General features: G+C 65.0%; 5 protein-coding genes across 5 annotated transcripts; 2 read left to right on the plus strand and 3 right to left on the minus strand.

Annotated features, from left to right (window-relative positions):
- Positions 1-45: 45 nt before the first annotated feature.
- Positions 46-1,861, minus strand: CHLRE_13g606450v5 (uncharacterized protein). Its single transcript, XM_043069887.1, has 3 exons — positions 1,611-1,861; positions 1,382-1,492; positions 46-1,266 (listed from the first exon to the last, which is right to left on the minus strand). Exons 1-3 carry the CDS (start codon positions 1,824-1,826, stop codon positions 1,144-1,146), a joined length of 450 nt encoding a protein of 149 aa, XP_042917862.1. The 5' UTR covers positions 1,827-1,861; the 3' UTR covers positions 46-1,143.
- A 54-nt stretch (positions 1,862-1,915) lies between these two features.
- Positions 1,916-3,729, minus strand: CHLRE_13g606500v5 (uncharacterized protein). The gene is made up of 3 exons (XM_043069888.1): positions 3,461-3,729; positions 3,253-3,381; positions 1,916-3,129 (listed from the first exon to the last, which is right to left on the minus strand). The coding sequence occupies exons 1-3, from the start codon at positions 3,575-3,577 to the stop codon at positions 3,094-3,096; spliced, it is 282 nt and encodes a 93-aa protein (XP_042917863.1). The 5' UTR covers positions 3,578-3,729; the 3' UTR covers positions 1,916-3,093.
- A 92-nt stretch (positions 3,730-3,821) lies between these two features.
- CHLRE_13g606550v5 (uncharacterized protein) lies at positions 3,822-6,335 on the plus strand. The gene is made up of 5 exons (XM_001699033.2): positions 3,822-4,318; positions 4,444-4,810; positions 5,025-5,175; positions 5,419-5,651; positions 5,862-6,335. Exons 1-5 carry the CDS (start codon positions 3,990-3,992, stop codon positions 6,006-6,008), a joined length of 1,227 nt encoding a protein of 408 aa, XP_001699085.2. The 5' UTR covers positions 3,822-3,989; the 3' UTR covers positions 6,009-6,335.
- Positions 6,336-6,381: 46 nt separating this feature from the next.
- On the plus strand, positions 6,382-12,083 carry CHLRE_13g606600v5 (uncharacterized protein). The gene is made up of 7 exons (XM_043069889.1): positions 6,382-6,578; positions 6,748-6,842; positions 7,043-7,912; positions 8,008-8,148; positions 8,282-8,404; positions 8,537-8,656; positions 8,772-12,083. Exons 1-7 carry the CDS (start codon positions 6,446-6,448, stop codon positions 11,493-11,495), a joined length of 4,206 nt encoding a protein of 1,401 aa, XP_042917864.1. The 5' UTR covers positions 6,382-6,445; the 3' UTR covers positions 11,496-12,083.
- Positions 12,084-12,185: 102 nt separating this feature from the next.
- On the minus strand, positions 12,186-18,831 carry CHLRE_13g606652v5 (uncharacterized protein). Its single transcript, XM_043069890.1, has 4 exons — positions 17,059-18,831; positions 16,930-16,992; positions 14,422-16,407; positions 12,186-14,342 (listed from the first exon to the last, which is right to left on the minus strand). Exons 1-4 carry the CDS (start codon positions 18,539-18,541, stop codon positions 13,117-13,119), a joined length of 4,758 nt encoding a protein of 1,585 aa, XP_042917865.1. The 5' UTR covers positions 18,542-18,831; the 3' UTR covers positions 12,186-13,116.
- Between the last annotated feature and the right edge of the window lie 8 nt (positions 18,832-18,839).

The raw sequence follows: 18,839 nt of genomic DNA on the forward strand, positions 1-18,839 counted from the left end.
GCCACAAGTGCATGCACGGTACCTGCTTGTGAGTTTGGGGCTAGACTCCCATTGGGCAAACCGTGCCGATGCCCTCGCGTATTCTGTTCCCCAAGCACGTGTTGCGGTCCCCCGGGGTCGTCCACAGTGCGCCCACCTGAAGCCTGCTAATGCTATATTGCACGCGCGGGCGCTTGTCTGGAAGTGGAATGCCCTTGCGCGCACTGCCCTTCATCGCCACCGCTTCGCCACTCACAGTCACCCCTTCATCGCCCCTCCCCCCACTTCGCGACAAACACCTGGGATTCCACGCTACACTGCCTACACAGCAACAGTACTGTTACACGCAATGCAGTGCTGGTTGCGTGGATGCTTTGCCCGCTGGCTGTGAGTTCTTTCGTGGCCAACATGGCTCGGGCTCGTGGCCCACGGGCCTTGCCTGACCAATTGGGAACTGATACGGCGCTCACTGATGTGTGACTTCCCTGCCTACAATGCTCAGCCGCCTGTTGCCTGGGTGAGGAAGCCGCTTAGCCGCCCGGACAAGCCAAACATGGTTTGGGGTTCGGTGCATGGTCCTGCTTTGTGAGCCACCGCCCCGCACCTCAGCGTGCCACTGTCAAAGCTGCGTCATCCGGCTGCGCTGCGACCGCGTGGCTGCCGTCGGACCGCCCTTCGCAGCATTCAGTGAGCCCCTGCTCCATACCAACACGTCCTTGACCATGCACTGTCCTCCCGCTCGGTGCCTCCTCCTCGGCTGGGCGGTTGGCGCTTAATGTGTCATACCCGGACACCCGCTATAATCCAGTCCTGGGACCCGGCACCCAACTCGAACGGTTGTGGACCGGGCTTGCCCCAGACCAACCGACGCCTTAGCACGGTAGCCAAGCACGGCTCACTCTAACCTTAACAAGGAGGTGGCTGCCTTATGGCAGGAAAAGGGCTGATCCCGGGTCATTATCAACCCAGCCACCTTGACGCGGGCGCCTACTAAGCACACGCCTCTATGTTGGGGGCCTTTGGCATCCCCGCAAATCCGGACGTGGCCGGTTGGGTGGGGTGCACAGTCCGTGCTAACCCGCAGCTAATAAACTAGTCACGTCACTCGCCGCCAATCGACACGTGCACCCTCAGCCCCACGCCCTGCTAGCGCCGTTCAGGCTCTCAGCCCGGCCCCGCCGCCGCCGGCGGCCATGGCGGCCGCTGCAGCTTGATCGGCCGCTCGAAGCCCATCAGCTTCAGCAGGAGGAGCACACGGATCACGTTGGCGGCGGAGACGTCGCGGTTCTGGGGATGGGGAACGGGGAGGAAGAAGAGAGCGCACATGAGCTGTCTCAGCCGTCAACCTGTCAATCAATCCGTCCCCAGTGCCCAGCCGTCCCCGCACATGCACGGTCCTCACCCAGGTCGTCAAGCAGTCGTTGCAGACTTTGACCGACCAGGGCCGCTGCCCCTCCTTCAGCCCCCCAAGCCGCTTGATGGCCATCTCCTGACACCCGCAGTTGTAGCAGGTCTGCATGGTCGGGAGGGTGGGAGGGAGGGGGGCCACACTAGGGCTTCCGCTAAAGCCAGGCATAAACCCAGCGGCCCACCCACCCACCAGCAATTGCAATCCCACTCAACCCACCCACCTTGGAGGTCTTGTATTCATCGATGATGAACACATGCTTGGCGTAGCGCTCACGGAGCAGCTTGATGAGCCGCCCCGTCGGCGCGCGCCCGCCCCTGACGGAGATGGGGGAGCCGCCCTTCCCTCCCTGGAAGGCCCACGAACCCCACCGGGTCATCGCTCCCCCACCTTTCTCCTCCTCCGCCTTCTCAGCTTCTCGGCGCCGCTTCGGTGCCATGGCTGGTCAGGACGCGTCCACTGGGGGTTGCGCTCGGACCAGGAAGAAAGAGGCGTGAGAGCGAGCCGCTACAGAAATGGACAACGGTGACAGGCTCTTTATGACGGCTCGCCGTCTGCTGTGTCTTTGAAGCACATTTACGACGTACAGAAGTCATACTGCGCAAAGCCATGGCTTGCTTTTCGGGCAACCTCGCGAAAGTCAATTGTCCATGGACGTGCGAAGGCACTTCTCGCTCCGCCCGAATTTTCCCTGCCACCTATTTACATGCATCAAGCACGTTAACCTTAAAAACACACCCTCATTCTCTACTGGCCCGTGCCAGGTCTGGTCCCTCGCTATAGCGTCTCGTCCCAGGGCCGTGAAGACCTACACAATGTCGCACCCAAAATGCTGCCCGGTTGCACGTCACTGGAGATAGCAGGTGCGCAGCCCTCGTTTCGTCCGACACCGCGGCGTCCGGCCTAGCACAGTCGACACAAGATGCTGTGGCCTTGTTGCACTGCAGCACCCACATGCAACATACACACACACGGACACACACATGACACAAAGCAAATGTTCAACATACGCCGGGCTCGTTCCGGCACCAGGCTCGTATGCATGCACCATGGTCCTCGTCTCGGCAATGCGTGCAGCCTTGCTGTACTCCAGCCGCAACTGGGAATGGGTCACCAGCGAGCAAACCTGCCGCCCTCACCGAGGAGGCATCTAAGTGACTTAAAGGCACTTCGACCCCCAGCCCCATGACCTCTCCAATCCTCCAGCAGCATCGGAACCTTCTCATCAATCCCGCAAAGCACCTGTACAAATCCAGGCTGCGCGAGGCCTCGTGCCTTTCATGCATGGTCACAGACCCGCAGCTCTGACCCGCCAATCGTTTCGCCCCACAAACGGGCACATCGGTGTGTTTATGTCCGCCAGCCTTAAAGCTATTCCCACCGTAAGCCAGCTCCCTGCATTCTGACGGTGCTTGGGGCAGTGCCATTGGGCCGCAGGCGCCTTGTCCGAGAGTGGTGCGCGCTAGCCCCCGCACTCCTGGCAAGGACCCCGTCACAGGTCAGCAGCTTTTCTAGGAAGCCCCGTCGCTGCAACCAGCCCGAGTTGCGGTTGCACTCCTCCCTGAGATTCCCTCAACATGACTAAGTGCTTGCGCAGCACCAGTAGCGCCAGCAGTGCTTCCCACTGCTACTGCGCTCAATGATGCGCAGGGCGCGCCGCACCAGCGGGCACAGCTGTCCATCCCTCAGCTGTGCGCAGGTGTCAATCAGTACCCAAAGCGCTTCCAGGCCGAAACCAGAGTCTGTTGGGAGAAAGAAAGTGCACATTTGCATCTAAGAACCATGCTGCAAATCAGACTAGCAGATACAGGTGGGTAGGCTTGGGCCCGGCATCGGTACTCATCAACAGCAAACCCCTGCCTCACCTGCAATTGCCGCACAACCTGCCGCTTCTCTTGCGCAGTGTTACGCGGCATCCGTGCTTGGCGCCCCGCACATGCTGCCAACGCCGACCTCTCCTTAGCGCACACGCTGTCGCCCTCAGGACCCGCGCGCTGCAGAACGTGCGTGTCAGTCGGGTTTTGGCCGACACAGTTCACCCGGCCGATCCCAAGTCGCTCATCGACCACCCACCTTCATACAATCCAATAATTGCCCCAGTTCTTGCCCGCAAGGCGCGTCGGCAGTGACTAGTCGTTTCGCCACGCCGTTGACGTCCACCTCCCGAATGTTATCCATGTCGTGCCCCATGGCTGAGCGTTAGAGTCTACGAAATAAAACCTACGGAAGTCGGTAGCTGCTGGCTAGGCTATCGCGCCATCATCAGCGCGCGCGCTGGATAGCACTTTGAAGCCTGCTACTAGTATCTGAGCAGTTGTAATAGACCCTTGATGGCACCCAATTATCTACCTATGTAAATGAGTACCGATACTTGCCCCATCGCGCACATTGCAGTTCCAGTTGCAATTGGCTCAGCCATGCTTGCAACCTACTGGACTATGTAAGAACCTTGCAGTTGTTGCATATATCACATATGCTAGTTGCAGCTGCGGCTCAATTGTTGTGGCTTGCAAAACCCAGTTCCTCCCACATCGGTTGGCGCTTTGCGCAGTCTCTCGTCGGCGTCCGGCAAATGCTGCAACTTAGGGCATCGCTAGCATCCATGTGTCCGAGCCGCGTTGAAACCGCGGGGGGCGGCGCCGTGCACCGGCGGGCGACCGGGGTTGCTGGAGCAGTCGCGTGGAGCACCCAGCCCGCGTGCCTGCGCGACGGCACCAGCGCTGCCTCGACGTCAGCCGCTGCCAGCACGACGTTGGTGCCTTCACCGCGGTCGCGGCGTCCTAACCGGCTCGGGACCGTCGTCAGGTCGCTAGCTGCGGCACTGGCCAGCGCCGGCGACGTGGGCAGGAACGTTGTGGTGCCGCCGTCGGCCTACCAGAGCCTCAGCCTGCTGTTCCTGCTGCATGAGAACCTCAAACGCGCCCATGGCAGGTGCGCACAGTGCCGTCCCTTCCGCAGTGTCGTGACACGTGTGCCGTTCCTTCGTAGTGTCGTAACACGCTTGTCTGTTGCGCGGAGCCATTCTGAGGACCTGGTTAATCTCAATTGCAATGCAGGCCGCTGATGGACTGTCCAGAGGGTGACCCCATGTTGGATCTGGGCACGAAGCTGGACTCCCTTAAGTGCTGTGTAGTGCTTCTGGCCCCTCCACCGCCGGGACAGCTCCAGGCGCCAGGCGCTCCAGCCGTTGCCGTTGCCGCTGGCGGCAGTGGCTCGGGGCTAGCTCAAGATGCAGGGTTGGTGGTGCAGTACATGAACCGGGCGGCGGCGGAAGCGCTCAAGGCGGTGCCCCACCCTAGCTCTGCTGGCGCCGCTGATGCTAGCAGCCCCGGCGCCAAAGCGACGGCCGCCTCTGTGCCACGTAGCCTGCCGGGCCCGCTGCTGGAGGATGAGGGCGGCAGCGTCGCCGCCCTGCTGCAGCAGGTGCGTTGCACACGTGGCGGTGTGATGTGCGGTTTCTTAGGGAACTCAAAGAGGAAATGGGCCTTCACCAAGCAAATTGCACGGCAGCTGGGGCCCCCGGCTAGGCTGCCTTGAGCACACGCACCGGCGTAATTCGACCCTAGCACCGCCCGATCCCACGTCGACCTCGCCGCAACCCACTGCCGCCACACACCCAACCGCCTGCCACGTGCAGCTGCTGGCCAGCACGGGTGCGCCGCGGCGCGGGGCGCTGCACTGCCTCACGCTGCGCGCAGCAGACGAGCACGTGGGCGGCCACGCCAGCCCCGAGGCCTCCACCATCACGTGCCCCGAGGCGCTGGTGCTGCCCCTCATGTCGCCCAACGGTGGGGCTAAAGCTCAGGCTGCTGCTGCTGCTGCTGCTGCTGCTGCTGCTGCTGCTGCTGCTGCTGCTGCTGCTGTTGCTGCTGCTCCTGTCCTTTCTTACACGTGCACGATGGATAGCTTGCTCCAGTGTGTTGACGTGCCTTGCGCTGTCCTGTGCTGGGCATTCGGCTGGTGCGGGGACCCCCGTGCAACCTTTGCCAAGGCTTGAAACTTCGTGACTTGCGTGCGATGAATGGCTGCAGGCACGTGCGCGGGTGTGGCGCTGCTGTTTGACCGATGGGAGGTACGCGCCATGGCGCACCAGCCGGGCCCCGGGCCGGCGCGGCGTGTGGTGATGGAGGGGCGGCCGCTGGTGCCGGAGGTACCGCCCGGGGCGCAGCCCTCGCCGCAGGCGGTTGAGGTGCTGCAGAACCTGGTGCGGTCGCAGGCAGACGCGGTGCGGGCGCTCAAGACGCAGCAGGGTCTGCCCAACCAGGTGCGGGGGATGCGGGATGGGGGCGATTCGCAGTGCGTGCCAGGCTATTGGGGCTGACTTGCTGTTTACTGGCTGACTATTGAGCTGCTTGGGCCAGTCGAAACTCCGGCTTGGGATTATGGCTTACCGGCATGTATGTTGGGAGCTATTCATGACGCCGCGCTGTGTCGACACTGCATAACAACTCGAACGCATAACACGGGCCCGCAGGACCCGCGTGTGCTGGCAGCGGTGGGCACGCTGCAGCAACTCAAGGCCGAGCTGGAGCTGCAGCAGCAGCTGATGGAGGCGTTCGCTTCGAACACGGGTTCGGGAGGTGGCGTGGTGGCGCAGCTGGTCTCTGGCGATGACGTCTGAGGATCTGACTGTTCAGAGCTGGTGGGGAACTTGGTGGGGAAGGGAAGCCGATGGCGTGCGCCGCCGCCTGTAGGTCCAGGTCAGGCACCTTGGTGCCGTTGCCCTGCTGCTGGCCGTTGAAAGCGTTTGTGAGAGCATACTCGTCAGACCCGTCTTGGGTCGGGAAGCTTGCGTAAGTGGAGTCTGGTTGGAGCCGGGTTGATGATGGATTTCACGAACCCAGGTTTATACGGAACTGCGGCCGGCTTCTGTTGACATGCAGTGCTTCCTCTGATTACACCAATTCACACAACTAAAGCCCAAGCCACACTGTAAGCTGCGTTGTTGACCCGATATTTGTTGAGTCAATACGTTTCATCTTCCTCAACCTGGTGACCCTCGCTCCCGCCGCACAACATTAATGCTCTGACAAGATGCAATAGCCAAGCCCTGCACGAATGGGATTGTTTGACGCTTGCTTTCGAGGCTGCGCGGGCAGCGACCCGTCAGAACGGAGCAGCAAAGGGCCGCGAAGATGTCGGAGTGGCCTATCAGCAAGCGGTGCTGGGGCTGTGCCGCCCCCTGTCATGGGTGAGAGCCCAAGGCGAAGGCCAATCGATTGGGGAGGTAGCGCATTGCGGAGCGGTCCGCCTCCTGCGGGCTCGGGCGAGTCCTCGAATGGCTTGAACAACTTCATGAAACTTTTGTGTATCATCGAAGCAGCAACTGGCTTAAGAAGTACTGCAAAACCCGTTCGCAGAGAGCTGCGCGCTGGGCGACGACCTCACAAACACAGGACCAGTGCGGGTTCTGTCATCAAGCTCAGAGCGCCCCTGGCGCGTTGCTATGCCCGAGGTGACTGCGTCGCGGCCTGTAAAAGGCGATGGGTGTTGCACGCCTGCGCGCGCTCGGAGACCTTCTATCTCGTAGGACGTTAGTCAACGCCTTCGAGAGCTTGAAGTCTGAAGCGGGAGCTGTGCATTTGTCGTCTTCGGGTGGCCAGCTGTCACGTCACGCCTGAACACGCTCCCCCACCTTCTGTGTTGCAACTGCAGGACCAGCCTGTGCTGACGAACATAGGTGCAGGGGCTCTGACGTCCCTAACCTTCCTCGGTGGTGGTGCCTATGGAAGCGTGGAGCTGTGCAGAGTGTCAGTGCCACTGGTGCAGGGAGCGGTGGGCCTGGACACGGACCCAACGGAGGAGCTCGACCCAGCGGAGCTTGCGGACGCGCCGCTGACGGGCCGCTCCTCGTGCCCGGACACGCCGCCTGCCATGCAGCGTGCGCCTTCATCAAACACGCTTGATGTGTATCGCCGCCAACGCGTTTCAGGACGCGCTTCATCGCCAGCTTGCGCCAGCCCCACGGGCTCAGGCCGCCTACCCGAGCTGCTGCCCCCACAATCAGCCGTGTCGCCGGTCAGTCCCCTCGTTCGTGCCGGCACTGGTGGGGCTGGGGCCCCGCCGCTTCAGACGTCTGGATCAGGCACGCCAGTCGGCGCCAGCCCCCGCCAGCCCACCGCGTCCAGCTCTCCTGGGGCAGAGCTGGTTGTGGCCGTGAAGCGCATTGACTACTGCGGTAGCAGCAAACAGCAGCAGGGTGGCGGCAGCAAACCGCGCGGCCCCAGCAAAGTGCGGCTCAGCCGCATGCAGGCTATTGAAATGCTGCAGCTTTCCAGGTGCCGAGACTGCCCATTCATCGTGCGCCTGTTTGGGTGCGTCCCCGACGACCCGCGCGCCTCCATGCCGGCACCCAGTGAGGTACCTGCGTCAGCAGACTGCACGTCGGCGGGGAACAGCCGGCGGCAGCGGCGCCTGAGCTCACCGGCTGGCGCAGCCCCAGCACCGTCCTCGTCTTCATCGGCCACCTCATGCCGCATCGTGATGGAGTGGGCGGAGGGCGGCGACCTGGGGTCCTTCGTGCAGGTGTGTTCGCTGCGGACTCGCCGCCTGTTGTCGAAGTGAAACAAATCCAGGAGCGCGCATTTTACCCTGTCGCTGCGATTGCATCTCACTCGCAGGGGCTAGCGGCACGGCGTGGCCCTTGCTCCGACCCCGCCCGCGAGCGGCTGCTCATGGGTGAGGCCAGTGCCAAGTACTACTTGGCCTGCCTGCTGGAGGCGCTTGGGTACCTGCACGGGCGCAGCTTGCTACACCGTGACGTGAGTGGCCCATCGATCGCGAGTACACACAGGCACATAGCACGCCGCGCCATTTGCTCTTGCTGGGGCAGCTTTGTATGCCGGCTACGCTGACGCGTCAACTGCAGTGCTGGACGTCCTCTCTGTCGCACAGGTGAAACCTTCCAACCTGCTGCTGGCCTCGGATGGGCGGGCTAAGCTTGGCGATTTGGGAATGACATGTCACCTCGACAGAACGGGACTTGCGGCGGGCCGGGCCGGCACGCCCAACTTCATGGCAAGTGGAACGGGGCGCATGCATCGTGTCATGGTGGATTGATACGGTGGAAGCGCTGAACGCAGTCACAACGACAACGTAGCTGTTCCAACCAGTGACAACCTGTCCTTGCGGTTTATATGGGATTTGCAGGCGCCTGAGGTGTGGGCGTTCGGCACGACCTCCAAGCTCAACAAGGGCTACGGCGTCACGGCGGACCTGTGGAGCGCAGGCGTTGTGCTGCACGAGCTGCTGACGGGGCACCTCCCCGAGGTAGGCCGCCTGCAACAGACCTGCGCAGCTGGCCTTTTGGCTCCTGAGCAAGGCTGCCGCGCAGCGCCAAACCAAAGCGGGTTCTTACCTCCCTATCTCCCTGCCCGCACCACAGTCGCACCCGGATGAGTACCTGCGCCCCAACTGGCGCTTCAAGCCGCACTACTGCAGCGCCCTGTTCTCCCCCGAGCTGCGCGACCTGCTGGGGCGGCTGCTTGCATTCAAGCCGCGCCGGCGACCGCAGTCGTGCGAGGAGGTGCGGGCGCACCCCTGGTTTTCCGGCTTTGACTGGCAGGGCCTGCGCGACGGCACCCTGCCGGCGCCGTACGTGCCGGCGGCGCACCGACCACAGTCTGTGGCAGCGCAGGCGCTTAGCGGCCGGCTGCGGCAGTCCTGGCCGTCGCGCGCGCCGTCTGGCGGCTCGGGTTCGGCGGCCATGATGGGCGGCATGCCACCCGTGCTGGAGGAGTGCGGGCCGCCGGCCACGAGCGCTGGTGGCGCTGCGCCGGATGCTGGGTCATCGCCAAATAAGGGCGGCGGCGGCACTAGCGCTGGAGACAGTGGGCCTGGCGACAACTCAGCCGCAGTCTTTCAGCCAGTGCTGCGCAGCACCGCAGGCCACACGCAGTCGGGGCAGCAGACGGCGGGCAACAAGCGGTACAATGCCAGCTCGTTGCGCGGCATGTCCCCGTCTCGAGCGAGTTTGGGGGCGCTGTGCGATGAGGAGTCGTTGCCGATTCCACCTTCGCCGCAACAAGCATGGGCCCCAGCGTGGATACGCAACTTGACCTCGCGCGCCGGCGCGGCGGTGGCCTCTTTCCCGGGCGGCTCCGCGGCGCCCGGCCCTGACGGCCCGCAGCTGTGCGGAGACAGCAGCTACGACCCCGGCGCGTCCCCGGCCACTAGCCGGCGCCCGAGCCTAAGCGACAGGAGTCTGGGCTCCATGACCTGCAGCCCCGGTCCCAGCTCCGCTCGTGACGCGCGGCCTGCGGAGTGGCAGCCGGGCTCGGTGGCGCCACAGCTCACGCCTTCGCGCTCCCGCCTGTCGTTGCTTGGTGGCGAGACAACCCACCTCCGTAGCTCCTACGGCGCCGCAGCCAACGCGCCACTGAGTGGCGCCGGTGCCTTGCCACCCAGGTACAGGCCAGGGCCGGTCAGCCTGCCGCAGCCTCCCTCAGGTCACAACAGCGAGTCCGCTTGCGTCACAGGGCGAACGCCTTCCGCAGTCAGCTCGTCAGCCGTCGGTGGCTCCAGCAGCATCGAGTTCAACGGCAAGGGCCTGTGGCGCAGCACTGGCCTGCCTGTCTCCCAAGGCCCCTCGCAGCAGCAGCAGCAGCAGCCCACCATGTCCGTATCGGCAGCGGGCGGCCAGGGTGGCGATCGGGGCGTGTCAGTGCCTGCCGCCCTGCACAACGCAGTGGCGGGCTTCCTGCTGGCCTGCAGCCCCATGGCCACGGCCGCTCAGCGGCATCCGGACTCGGTGGCGGCTCCTGGCCAGTCCACGCTCAGGGACTCAGTGGGGCCCTGGGTTGGAGATGCCGAGGCCGACGCCGTTAGGCGCGGCTCTGTGACGTGCGATTCGGCACCATCGGGGGCAATGTGTGCCGCGTCCTGGAACGGGCCAACCAAGGGCACTGTGGCCGCGCACGATCTGCGGGACAGCAAGGGCCGGTGGCTGGAGCGGCCTATGGCAGCCATGGACGCTCTGCTGGCCCTGCCGGCACAGTTGCAGGACGCTGCGGTCGTGGCGGCTGCGGCGATGGGCTTCGCTGCTAGGCGGCCACGCATCTCGCCGGCACCTATGCGAGACGTCCAGCACTCCGCGCCGGCAAGCCCAGGAGGCCTGGGTTCCGGCAACAGCAACCTTGCCAGTGGCAGGTCTTACCCTAACACCCCGGCAGCGGTCCCCTCGTGCGGCGACTGCCCGCTGACTGCCGATGCGCTTGCGGCGGGGGCGGGTGGCGGTGCGACACCGGTGGCGGATGTGCTGGACTATTTGAGCACAGACCAGACAGGCTCGGGCGTTGTCGTCATCACGCGCGCCTCGCCGTGCTTCAGCTCATCCTCAGCGGGGGCATCCCCGGCGAAGCAGATTGCTACAGCCGCAAAGCAGCCAGCAGCCACGCCAACCGACTGCGGTAGCGAGTCAGCTTTCGCTGTCGCAGCAGTGGAGGGGGCCGTCGCGGCTGCTGCCAACGAGGCCTCGGGCGCGATCACACCGGGGTCCCGGCCACTGCACCGCCCCACCAACTCCTTCGCATTCGATCCAGCCAGCACGGCTACTGGCAGCCCCCAGCACCAGCAGCACCAAATGACCCTGATGTCGCCCACGGACGCAAACCACTCGCTGCTGGGCGCCGGCGCCAGCGGCGGCCACAGCCGCATGAAGAGCTTCAGCTTCGACGTGGCCTCCCTGTCGGTGGGCGGCAACTCGGGCAGCCCGGGCGTCATTGCGGGCGGCCCGCTGATGCACGGCGCGGAGGGCGGCGCAGTGGCGGCGCATGCGCACCGCCATGTGCCCATGGGCGCAATTGAGGAGGGCGAGCCTTCGCCCGCGTCCTCCTCGTCGCCGTTGATGGCAAGCCCCGCGGGTGTGCAGGCTGAGGTGGCAGAGAAGGGTGGCGGCGGCGCGGCCGTGGGCTTGCGCCGCCGGTCGTGTCGCGGCCCATTGCTCCGGCGCCCGCCCTGGGCCACGGATGATGTTGGGGCCATGGCCGCCGATTGCTGCGGCCAGCAGCAGCAACGGCTGCAGGCGGCGGACCTGGCGCCCATGTACGGGTTGCTGATGGCGCTCGTGCTTGCCGCGTACCTGGTGCGCGGTATCAGCCTCATGACCTGAGGCCATGTAGGATATAGGCAGTACCGGTACGTATTAGAGCGGCGCGAGCAGCATATGCAGTATATGGTGAGTTAAGCAGGCAAGCGATAGACGCGGAGCGGAGAGTATAGAGTTCATGGCACATGTATGAACAAAGCGAATGCAGGCGCAGTTGCTCATGCAGTAGCAGTATCTACTTGGCTGTGCCCCAGGAGGTTGTAGTTGTGCATTCATGAGCCTTAAGAAACAATGAAGGGATTCATCTCCTCCATATTTATGATGTGATGGGTGCGGTGTGCATTTTCACACAGTGTAGAGGCAAAAGAGAACGGGTGCTCACATGATTGCAACCTAGGTTGGGATGACTTCTTACTACATCGCATAATAAGCGAGCGAATTCGTAGCTAGCGTCGCTGCCTAGCTTGACTGTGGGTGTCGCGTCCATGCGGCCAGGAACAGCCGGCCGGTCCACCATGCAGTTTAATTCCGCAATGGCGGCTCGTCCGCCTCACCGCTACGCTATTGAGTGCAATAACACCGCCTTCCGGCCCGTGTTACCCTACTTCCGCAACTGTTCTTGTCCCTCCCGTCTCATGTTCGCTCGCCTCCCCGTCCCTGCCACTCGCGCGGAGCCGGCAATCCCTCCTCCCGGCTCCCCCCCCCTCTCAGCGCACCCCCCCCATCTGCCCCCCCCCTGTCCGGCCCTCGAATAGCCACACGGATTAAATTGTCCTTCGCCCGCCCGCCCGCCACACCGGGAGGGCGCCAACAAAGGATTGGGGGAAAGCCGACGCCGCCCGTGCTCCCTTGCGGGCCGCCCCGTGCGGCTCGTTCTGCATCCCGAATTCGGCGCATGCAGAGGCCAACCCCCCCGGTTCTCCCGTCCGAGTCTCTTCCTGCTCTTCGTTGGGCGGGCGGGTGGGAAACGAAGAGCCTGGCCCCGCCACTGGGCGCTCCTGGGCACCACTCTGGCCCTTGCTACCGCAACCGTTCTGACGGAAATCACAGCCTCAGCTGGCCGGAAACGCAGTGCTACTCGGGGCAAACTTTCTTCCGCCGATTGGTGCTACTGAGTCCTGGTCTGACCAAACCCTACTGCAAACGTTCTATCGAAAGTCAATAGAAAAGACTGGAAGAGGGGAAACTCCCTTGAGCCAACCTTCTCTCGATGAGTCGTACTCGCCTCTCATTGGCGTCCTCAAACCGGCTTTTTGACTGAGTCCAAAAGCATAATTTAATTCCGCAATGGCGGCTCGTCCGCCTCACCGCTACGCTATTGAGTGCAATAACACCGCCTTCCGGCCCGTGTTACCCTACTTCCGCAACTGTTCTTGTCCCTCCCGTCTCATGTTCGCTCGCCTCCCCGTCCCTGCCACTCGCGCGGAGCCGGCAATCCCTCCTCCCGGCTCCCCCCCCCTCTCAGCGCACCCCCCCCATCTGCCCCCCCCCTGTCCGGCCCTCGAATAGCCACACGGATTAAATTGTCCTTCGCCCGCCCGCCCGCCACACCGGGAGGGCGCCAACAAAGGATTGGGGGAAAGCCGACGCCGCCCGTGCTCCCTTGCGGGCCGCCCCGTGCGGCTCGTTCTGCATCCCGAATTCGGCGCATGCAGAGGCCAACCCCCCACTACCCGTCGGCCGGCTACATCCGGCCCACAATCTGCATGCGCACTGCCGCTGCCGGTTGAACGTACCGCCGCACCGCGTCAGACTTCCACCGCCCGTGTGCCTTGATCTCTTCCAAGGGGGACCCGCCGTTTGCTGCCGCCGTGGCGCCGCCGCGCCGCAGGCTGTGAGCTGTGTAGACGCCCAGGTCCGGGGAGCTGGGGCCGATTTGGCGCATCGCCTCCGCCAGCAGCGCCCTCAGACGGCCGTTGAAGTCGGCCTTCCCCAGGGCGACCGGCCGGAGGCCCCATTCCCCCCTGCGCGTGAAGAGTGGGTGGCTGCCCTGTCCGCCGTCCCGTGCGGCGGTCCGCAGGTGCCACGCCACTAGCGCTTGAATCCGAATCCCGCTTCCTGACTCGGCCGCGAGCACCACCGTCGCCCCTTCTCCCCTCTGATCCGTCTTGCTCCGCCGAATGTGCAGCTCTACTCCTCCGCCTGGCACCCCCCTGACGTCCCGCAGCTGCAGTCCCGCCAACTCGCTGCGCCGGAGCATGCCGAAGAAACCGAGCACCAGCCAGCACGCGTCTTGGCTCCGCTCCGCCGGGGTGCCTGGCGCTGCGTCGGAGCCGAGCCACGCTACGAGCCAGACCAGCAGGCCAATGGGGAAGGGCGGCTTCAAGGCCGGCGGCGGTGCCGGTCCGCCAGCCGCCTCCCGCTGCAGCTGCGCCCACAGGCGCTGCACCATAGGATCGCGGCGGATAGACGCTGCCGCCGGGATGCCGCGCGAGCGCTGCCAGTCCGCCAGCGCCGACAGCGTGCCGCCGATGGTGCTGAGAGCGTAGTGCTGGACTGCCCACGCTAAGAATAGGCACACGTGGGCGCGGTTGATGTCCGCGTCTGGCCCCCGGGGAAACACCGCGTGCGCGGGCAGGCGAAGCACCTGTTCTGCGAAGCGGGCCACGCGGCGGCGGTGCGAGAGATAGGTCTCAGCCGACGATTCGGCCACTGCACTGCCCGCCGCCGCCACGGCCTTGTCGGCCAGCTCCTCCAATGCTGAGTCGGGCACTCCTCCCAGCTGCGCCTCGGCCAGCAGGCAACGCCGGCACAGGTACACGCCACCGGGGTACGCCGCCGCTGCGAGCTGTTGGCAGCGGCGGTGTGACCAATCCCCGCAGCCGCTGCATTCCAGGTCGAGGGCGTCGACCGTGCCCTGGCAGACGATGCAGCGGCCCTGGGGCGGCGGTGCCGGCGCCACCTGCCAGCCTGTGGGTAGCGGCAACCCGGCACAAGACAGCGGAGGCTCAGCTCATGCGTAGCACTAGCCACCTGTCGCTAGACGGGCCTGCTTCTCGACCGCTCTCGTGACGAAAGAGGTGGCTGCCCGCTGGGAACGCTCGAACTACCTTAAACGGCGAACCCCGCTCCCGTACCCATGCCCGATACCAACCCCTTGCTTGCCACTCCGGCACCAGCACCAGCGCTTGCGTGCCTGCCTCGCGCAACCCCGCCAGCAAACCCAACACTTCCCCGATGATGCTGTGCGGCGGAAAAGCCCACAGTACGCGACCCGTTAGAGCGCTTCCGTGGGCCAGGACGGAATCCGCTGCGCTGAAGTAGACGCTGCAGCCCGGCTGACGGCTGCGGCCCGCTGGATCGCAGCAGCAGTCGACGCCTGGCTGCAACTGCTCCGAGTGGCAGATCTGCCTGTAGATGCTGTGGCGCAGGCAGAGGTTCTGATCGGCGGCCTTACCCAGCCGCCGGCTGAGGCGGTCCGCGTGTCCATTGTCCACGCCGGCGACATGCAGGGCTCGCAGCTCGAATTGGTACTGCAACGCCAGCTCCGCCACCTGGCGCATCAACTCGCGCCCCTCCCGCACGCGCGTCGAACCCCGCCGGAGAGCTGCTACTGCCTGCGTGTTGTCGCTGCGCACCAGCACTCGCCGCCCTGCAAGGTCTGGCGCCCAGGACTGCAGGGCGCGCAGGACCGCCTTCAGCTCCAGCCAAGCGATGTGCCCTTCTCGTTCTGCCGGCAGCCATTCGTCCTGGAGTTCTGCATCTTCCCATACTGCTCCCCAGCCCGCTGCGCTGGCGTCGGTGTAGACCACGGCCCCCTCGGGGCCCTGATATTCCCCCAATACCACGTCCAGGTCTGCGACGACGCAGCGCCGAACGCCGTCCCACGGCGATTGAGTGGAGTCTAGGACGTGTAGCCAGAAGTTAAGGTCGGCGATGGCGTCTGCAGTGAGCGTGACGTATGCGGGTGGCCTTGGTGACGGAGTAGGCGCGACGTCGTAGAGCCCTTGTAGGAAGGAGGGACCCCACCGGCATGCTCGGGAGATGAAGGCGAGCTTGCCGGTGACGGAGAGCAGATCGGTGCGGTGCACAGGCCCTGTCGCTGCTGACGCAAGCAGGGAGCGGACGTCAGTCGCGTAGCGATCGCGCTTGGCCGGCGAGATGCGCATTTCCATGCGCACTGTGTCGAACCACATGCCGAGGAATTCGATTTGCTGCAAGTGTGCGTCGCGGCCCATGTCCTTGGCTGCCTTCCATTCCAGGCCCAAGTCGGTGCCCAGGGAATCCATCACCTCAAATGCCGCCACCACGTCAGCATGGGAGGCTCCCAACAGCATGAAGTCGTCGGCGTAGACGTGGATCTTGATGTTGAGGCCTCGGCGGTCGCACTCATCTTGGAAGATGCGGCAGGCGGCAGTGGCGAGCTCTACCCAGATGGCTGGGCTCTGACTGGCACCGAATGGCAGCACCACCCAGCGCTGCACGGCACCGGTGACGGGGTGGCGGAATGCCATGTAGCGACGTGCCGACGGGTCGAGGATGATGTGATGGAAGGCGGAGGCCACGTCGCGTTTGCCAAGGGCTCCGTTGGGCGGCAGATCTTGCAGGATGTCGGCGAGGGAGGGCAGCGGGCACGGTAGCGGAGTCATGCAAGCGTTGACGCCGGAGCGGGTTGGGTCGATGATGGGCCGCAGATCGCCGTCAGCCTTGGTCACGACGTGAAGCGGGCTGATTACGGTGGCGAAGAGTTCCAGCAGCCCGTGCACGGCGGGGTCGTATGCCTCGGTTAAGCCCTTGGACAGCAGGTCGTCGAATTGTTGTCCGAGGGAAGCCCCATGCTCTTGCACGGTCGGGTAGTTGGCGAGATGGTGGGATGCGGCCGGCTCTGACTCGAAGTGCCAGATAGCCGCGTTGCGCACTGCGGGGGTGTCCACGCCGTGACGCTGCCAGGCTGCTGTGTTGAGCTTGAAGCCGTTGGCGCCGAACCAGTTCGGCTGCGGCGGTATGTCAGCTACCGCCGCGCTCGGTAAGACACCTGCGGGTTGCATGGAAGATCATAGGCGTCAAGTCCCCAGTGACCCCGGAGCGGGGGACCGTAACGTGCATCAGCGCCTCTGCCACCCCGAGGAAGGTAGCCACTCACGTAGGTGCCACACGTCCCATAGCCCCGGGACAGGAGACCGTAACGTGCATCAGCGGACCGTAACGTGCATCAGCGCCCCCGTAACCCCGAGGAGGGGAGACCGTAACGAGGCCCAACGTCTCTCCGCCCCGAGAAGGGGGACCCGGCGACCCCACAAGAGCAAAGACGAAGTGCGCAAGCAGTCCCCTCGATGCCCTTCCTATGCCGTCACGTGGCAGCCCACGCCTCCGCCCCCCGCCAAGGGGCCCCGAGGAGGGGGGCTCGTCACGTGAGTGCCCAGACGCCCCGATGACCCCGGGCTGGCAGGGGACCGTAACGTGTGTCAACGCTCTGTAACCCTGAGGTAGGAAGGTAGCCCCGATCATGGCAGGGAATCCCCCCCCGACACCGCCGCTCAACCGGACCCCAACGTACCGAGAAAGTCACCTTCTTCCGCGCTCGGCTCGTCCGTTAGCCCCGAAGGCTGGGGGGCTGGACCTGACGGTCCCCGGCTGCAGCTGTTACTGCTACTGCCGGTGGCGGACGCCGGCGGCAGCTAGGTGCGTGCCGCCGTCAGCTGCTGCATCGCTGTGAAAACCACCACGAGCTGCTTGTAGGTGTTGTCGTTGGCGCGGCGCAGGGTGGCGAGGTCCGGGCACTGGGCCCAGTTGTGGCCAGTCTTGGTGCACATCAGGCAGCCGTAGCCGCGCGACACCGTGACGGCAGCCGCCGCCGCCGCACCCACCGGCGGCGGCGGGAAGGCGGCGGCCGCGGCTGTCGCGGCCGCGGGCGGGCCGGCCGCTGCGGCGGCTGCGCCCACCGACTTGGTGCCGAACAGAGAGGAGGCAACGCCGTCGGGCAGGTCGGTGATGGCCTCGACCAGCTCGAGCGTTCTGGGGCGCGCGTTGGTGCACATGTCCATGGTCTGGCTCCACGGCATCTTGCGGGCGATCTTGGCAACGCGCATGTGGGTGTTCTGCGCCTCGCTGGCGCTGCGCATCAACTCAAGCTGTTGGCGCAGCAGCAGGTTCTGCGTGGCGGGGTCGTCCGTGAGCGCCGCCGCCTGGCCCAGGCGTGCGGCGTCAGCGCGTATGTCCGCCACAGCTGCTTCCGCGGACTGGTTGAAGCGAAACTGGTTTGCTGTGGGCGTGGTGAGCTTCAGAGCACCGGCGACCTGGTCCAGCATTGGCACGCTCTCCAGCATGCTGCTGAAGTTGTGCCCCTGGCTGATCATGCGCTCAACCACATTTCCCCGCATCGCCGGCGCCCGCGTGTCGTCGGCCCCAAACGAGGGTAGCGTGGGCACTGCGAATGCCTTCGGCAGGTGCGCCCCCGTCAGGGCTCCGCCGACGAGGCCCTGGAACGCCGGTGCCGCGGCCGGCGCCAGGGCGGGCCCCGTGAGGCCTGCCCCCGCCGCGTCGGGGCTTGCCGCGGCCAGCTGCTGGTGCGGGTGGTGGTGGTGGTGGTGCTGCTGCTGCTGTTGCTGCTGCTGCTGCTGCTGCTGCTGCTGCTGCTGCTGCTGTGCGCCGCCTGTGGGAATCCCCTGCTGTGCTGCGGTCCCCGGTCCCCCCCCAGCCGCGCTCGGCCCTGCGCCACCCGGGCCCGCGCCCGCGCTCCCGCCCGCGCCCGCCCCACCTGCTCCGGCCGCCTCCGCAGTCGCCGCGGGCCCGGCGCCCCCGAGCCTGTCGAGTTCCTCCCTGTCCAGAACTGCCAGGCGCTGCTGGATATTGGCGCGCATGTCTGCGCGCGCCTTGAGCTCGCGCCAGCCCAGGAAATCACTGTCTGCTTTGAACATTGCGGCGGCGCGCCGCGCATCCTCCGCTGACACGGCGTTGTTGAAGGCAGCTTGTGAGGCCCTTGCCCCTGCAGAGGTGCCGGATTGGGCCTGCGGGATCTGAGTCACGGCACTGTGAAATGCCTGGTCGGCCGCGGCTGAGGCGGCCAGAGCGCTCTGCAGCATGGTGAGGTCAGCTGCCGAGAGCGGAGCATACTCTGCACTATTGAGCAATCCAAGCAGCTGTGCCTTCGCGGCGGAGGCCGCAGCCATTCTGGATGAAACGAAGAGCCTGGCCCCGCCACTGGGCGCTCCTGGGCACCACTCTGGCCCTTGCTACCGCAACCGTTCTGACGGAAATCACAGCCTCAGCTGGCCGGAAACGCAGTGCTACTCGGGGCAAACTTTCTTCCGCCGATTGGTGCTACTGAGTCCTGGTCTGACCAAACCCTACTGCAAACGTTCTATCGAAAGTCAATAGAAAAGACTGGAAGAGGGGAAACTCCCTTGAGCCAACCTTCTCTCGATGAGTCGTACTCGCCTCTCATTGGCGTCCTCAAACCGGCTTTTT

This window comes from Chlamydomonas reinhardtii, chromosome 13 (genome assembly GCF_000002595.2).
Source record: "Chlamydomonas reinhardtii strain CC-503 cw92 mt+ chromosome 13, whole genome shotgun sequence".
Lineage (NCBI taxonomy): Eukaryota > Viridiplantae > Chlorophyta > Chlorophyceae > Chlamydomonadales > Chlamydomonadaceae > Chlamydomonas > Chlamydomonas reinhardtii.

Coding starts and splice junctions, on each gene's coding strand:
- CHLRE_13g606600v5 (XM_043069889.1), top strand. CDS start 6,446: ATGGGATTGTTTGACGCTTGCTTTCGAGGCTGCGCGGGCAGCGACCCG. Junction 7,913..8,007: donor ACCTGGGGTCCTTCGTGCAG/GTGTGTTCGCTG, acceptor TCTCACTCGCAG/GGGCTAGCGGCACGGCGTGG. Junction 8,149..8,281: donor GCAGCTTGCTACACCGTGAC/GTGAGTGGCCCA, acceptor TCTGTCGCACAG/GTGAAACCTTCCAACCTGCT.
- CHLRE_13g606500v5 (XM_043069888.1), bottom strand. CDS start 3,577: ATGGGGCACGACATGGATAACATTCGGGAGGTGGACGTCAACGGCGTG. Junction 3,382..3,460: donor AATTATTGGATTGTATGAAG/GTGGGTGGTCGA, acceptor CACGTTCTGCAG/CGCGCGGGTCCTGAGGGCGA. Junction 3,130..3,252: donor AGGTTGTGCGGCAATTGCAG/GTGAGGCAGGGG, acceptor TTCTCCCAACAG/ACTCTGGTTTCGGCCTGGAA.
- CHLRE_13g606550v5 (XM_001699033.2), top strand. CDS start 3,990: ATGTGTCCGAGCCGCGTTGAAACCGCGGGGGGCGGCGCCGTGCACCGG. Junction 4,319..4,443: donor CTCAAACGCGCCCATGGCAG/GTGCGCACAGTG, acceptor ATTGCAATGCAG/GCCGCTGATGGACTGTCCAG. Junction 4,811..5,024: donor TCGCCGCCCTGCTGCAGCAG/GTGCGTTGCACA, acceptor TGCCACGTGCAG/CTGCTGGCCAGCACGGGTGC.
- CHLRE_13g606652v5 (XM_043069890.1), bottom strand. CDS start 18,541: ATGGCTGCGGCCTCCGCCGCGAAGGCACAGCTGCTTGGATTGCTCAAT. Junction 16,993..17,058: donor GCAGCAGCTGACGGCGGCAC/GCACCTAGCTGC, acceptor GGGGACCGTCAG/GTCCAGCCCCCCAGCCTTCG. Junction 16,408..16,929: donor GGAAGAAGGTGACTTTCTCG/GTACGTTGGGGT, acceptor TGCAACCCGCAG/GTGTCTTACCGAGCGCGGCG.
- CHLRE_13g606450v5 (XM_043069887.1), bottom strand. CDS start 1,826: ATGGCACCGAAGCGGCGCCGAGAAGCTGAGAAGGCGGAGGAGGAGAAA. Junction 1,493..1,610: donor ATGAATACAAGACCTCCAAG/GTGGGTGGGTTG, acceptor CCGACCATGCAG/ACCTGCTACAACTGCGGGTG. Junction 1,267..1,381: donor ACGACTGCTTGACGACCTGG/GTGAGGACCGTG, acceptor CCCCATCCCCAG/AACCGCGACGTCTCCGCCGC.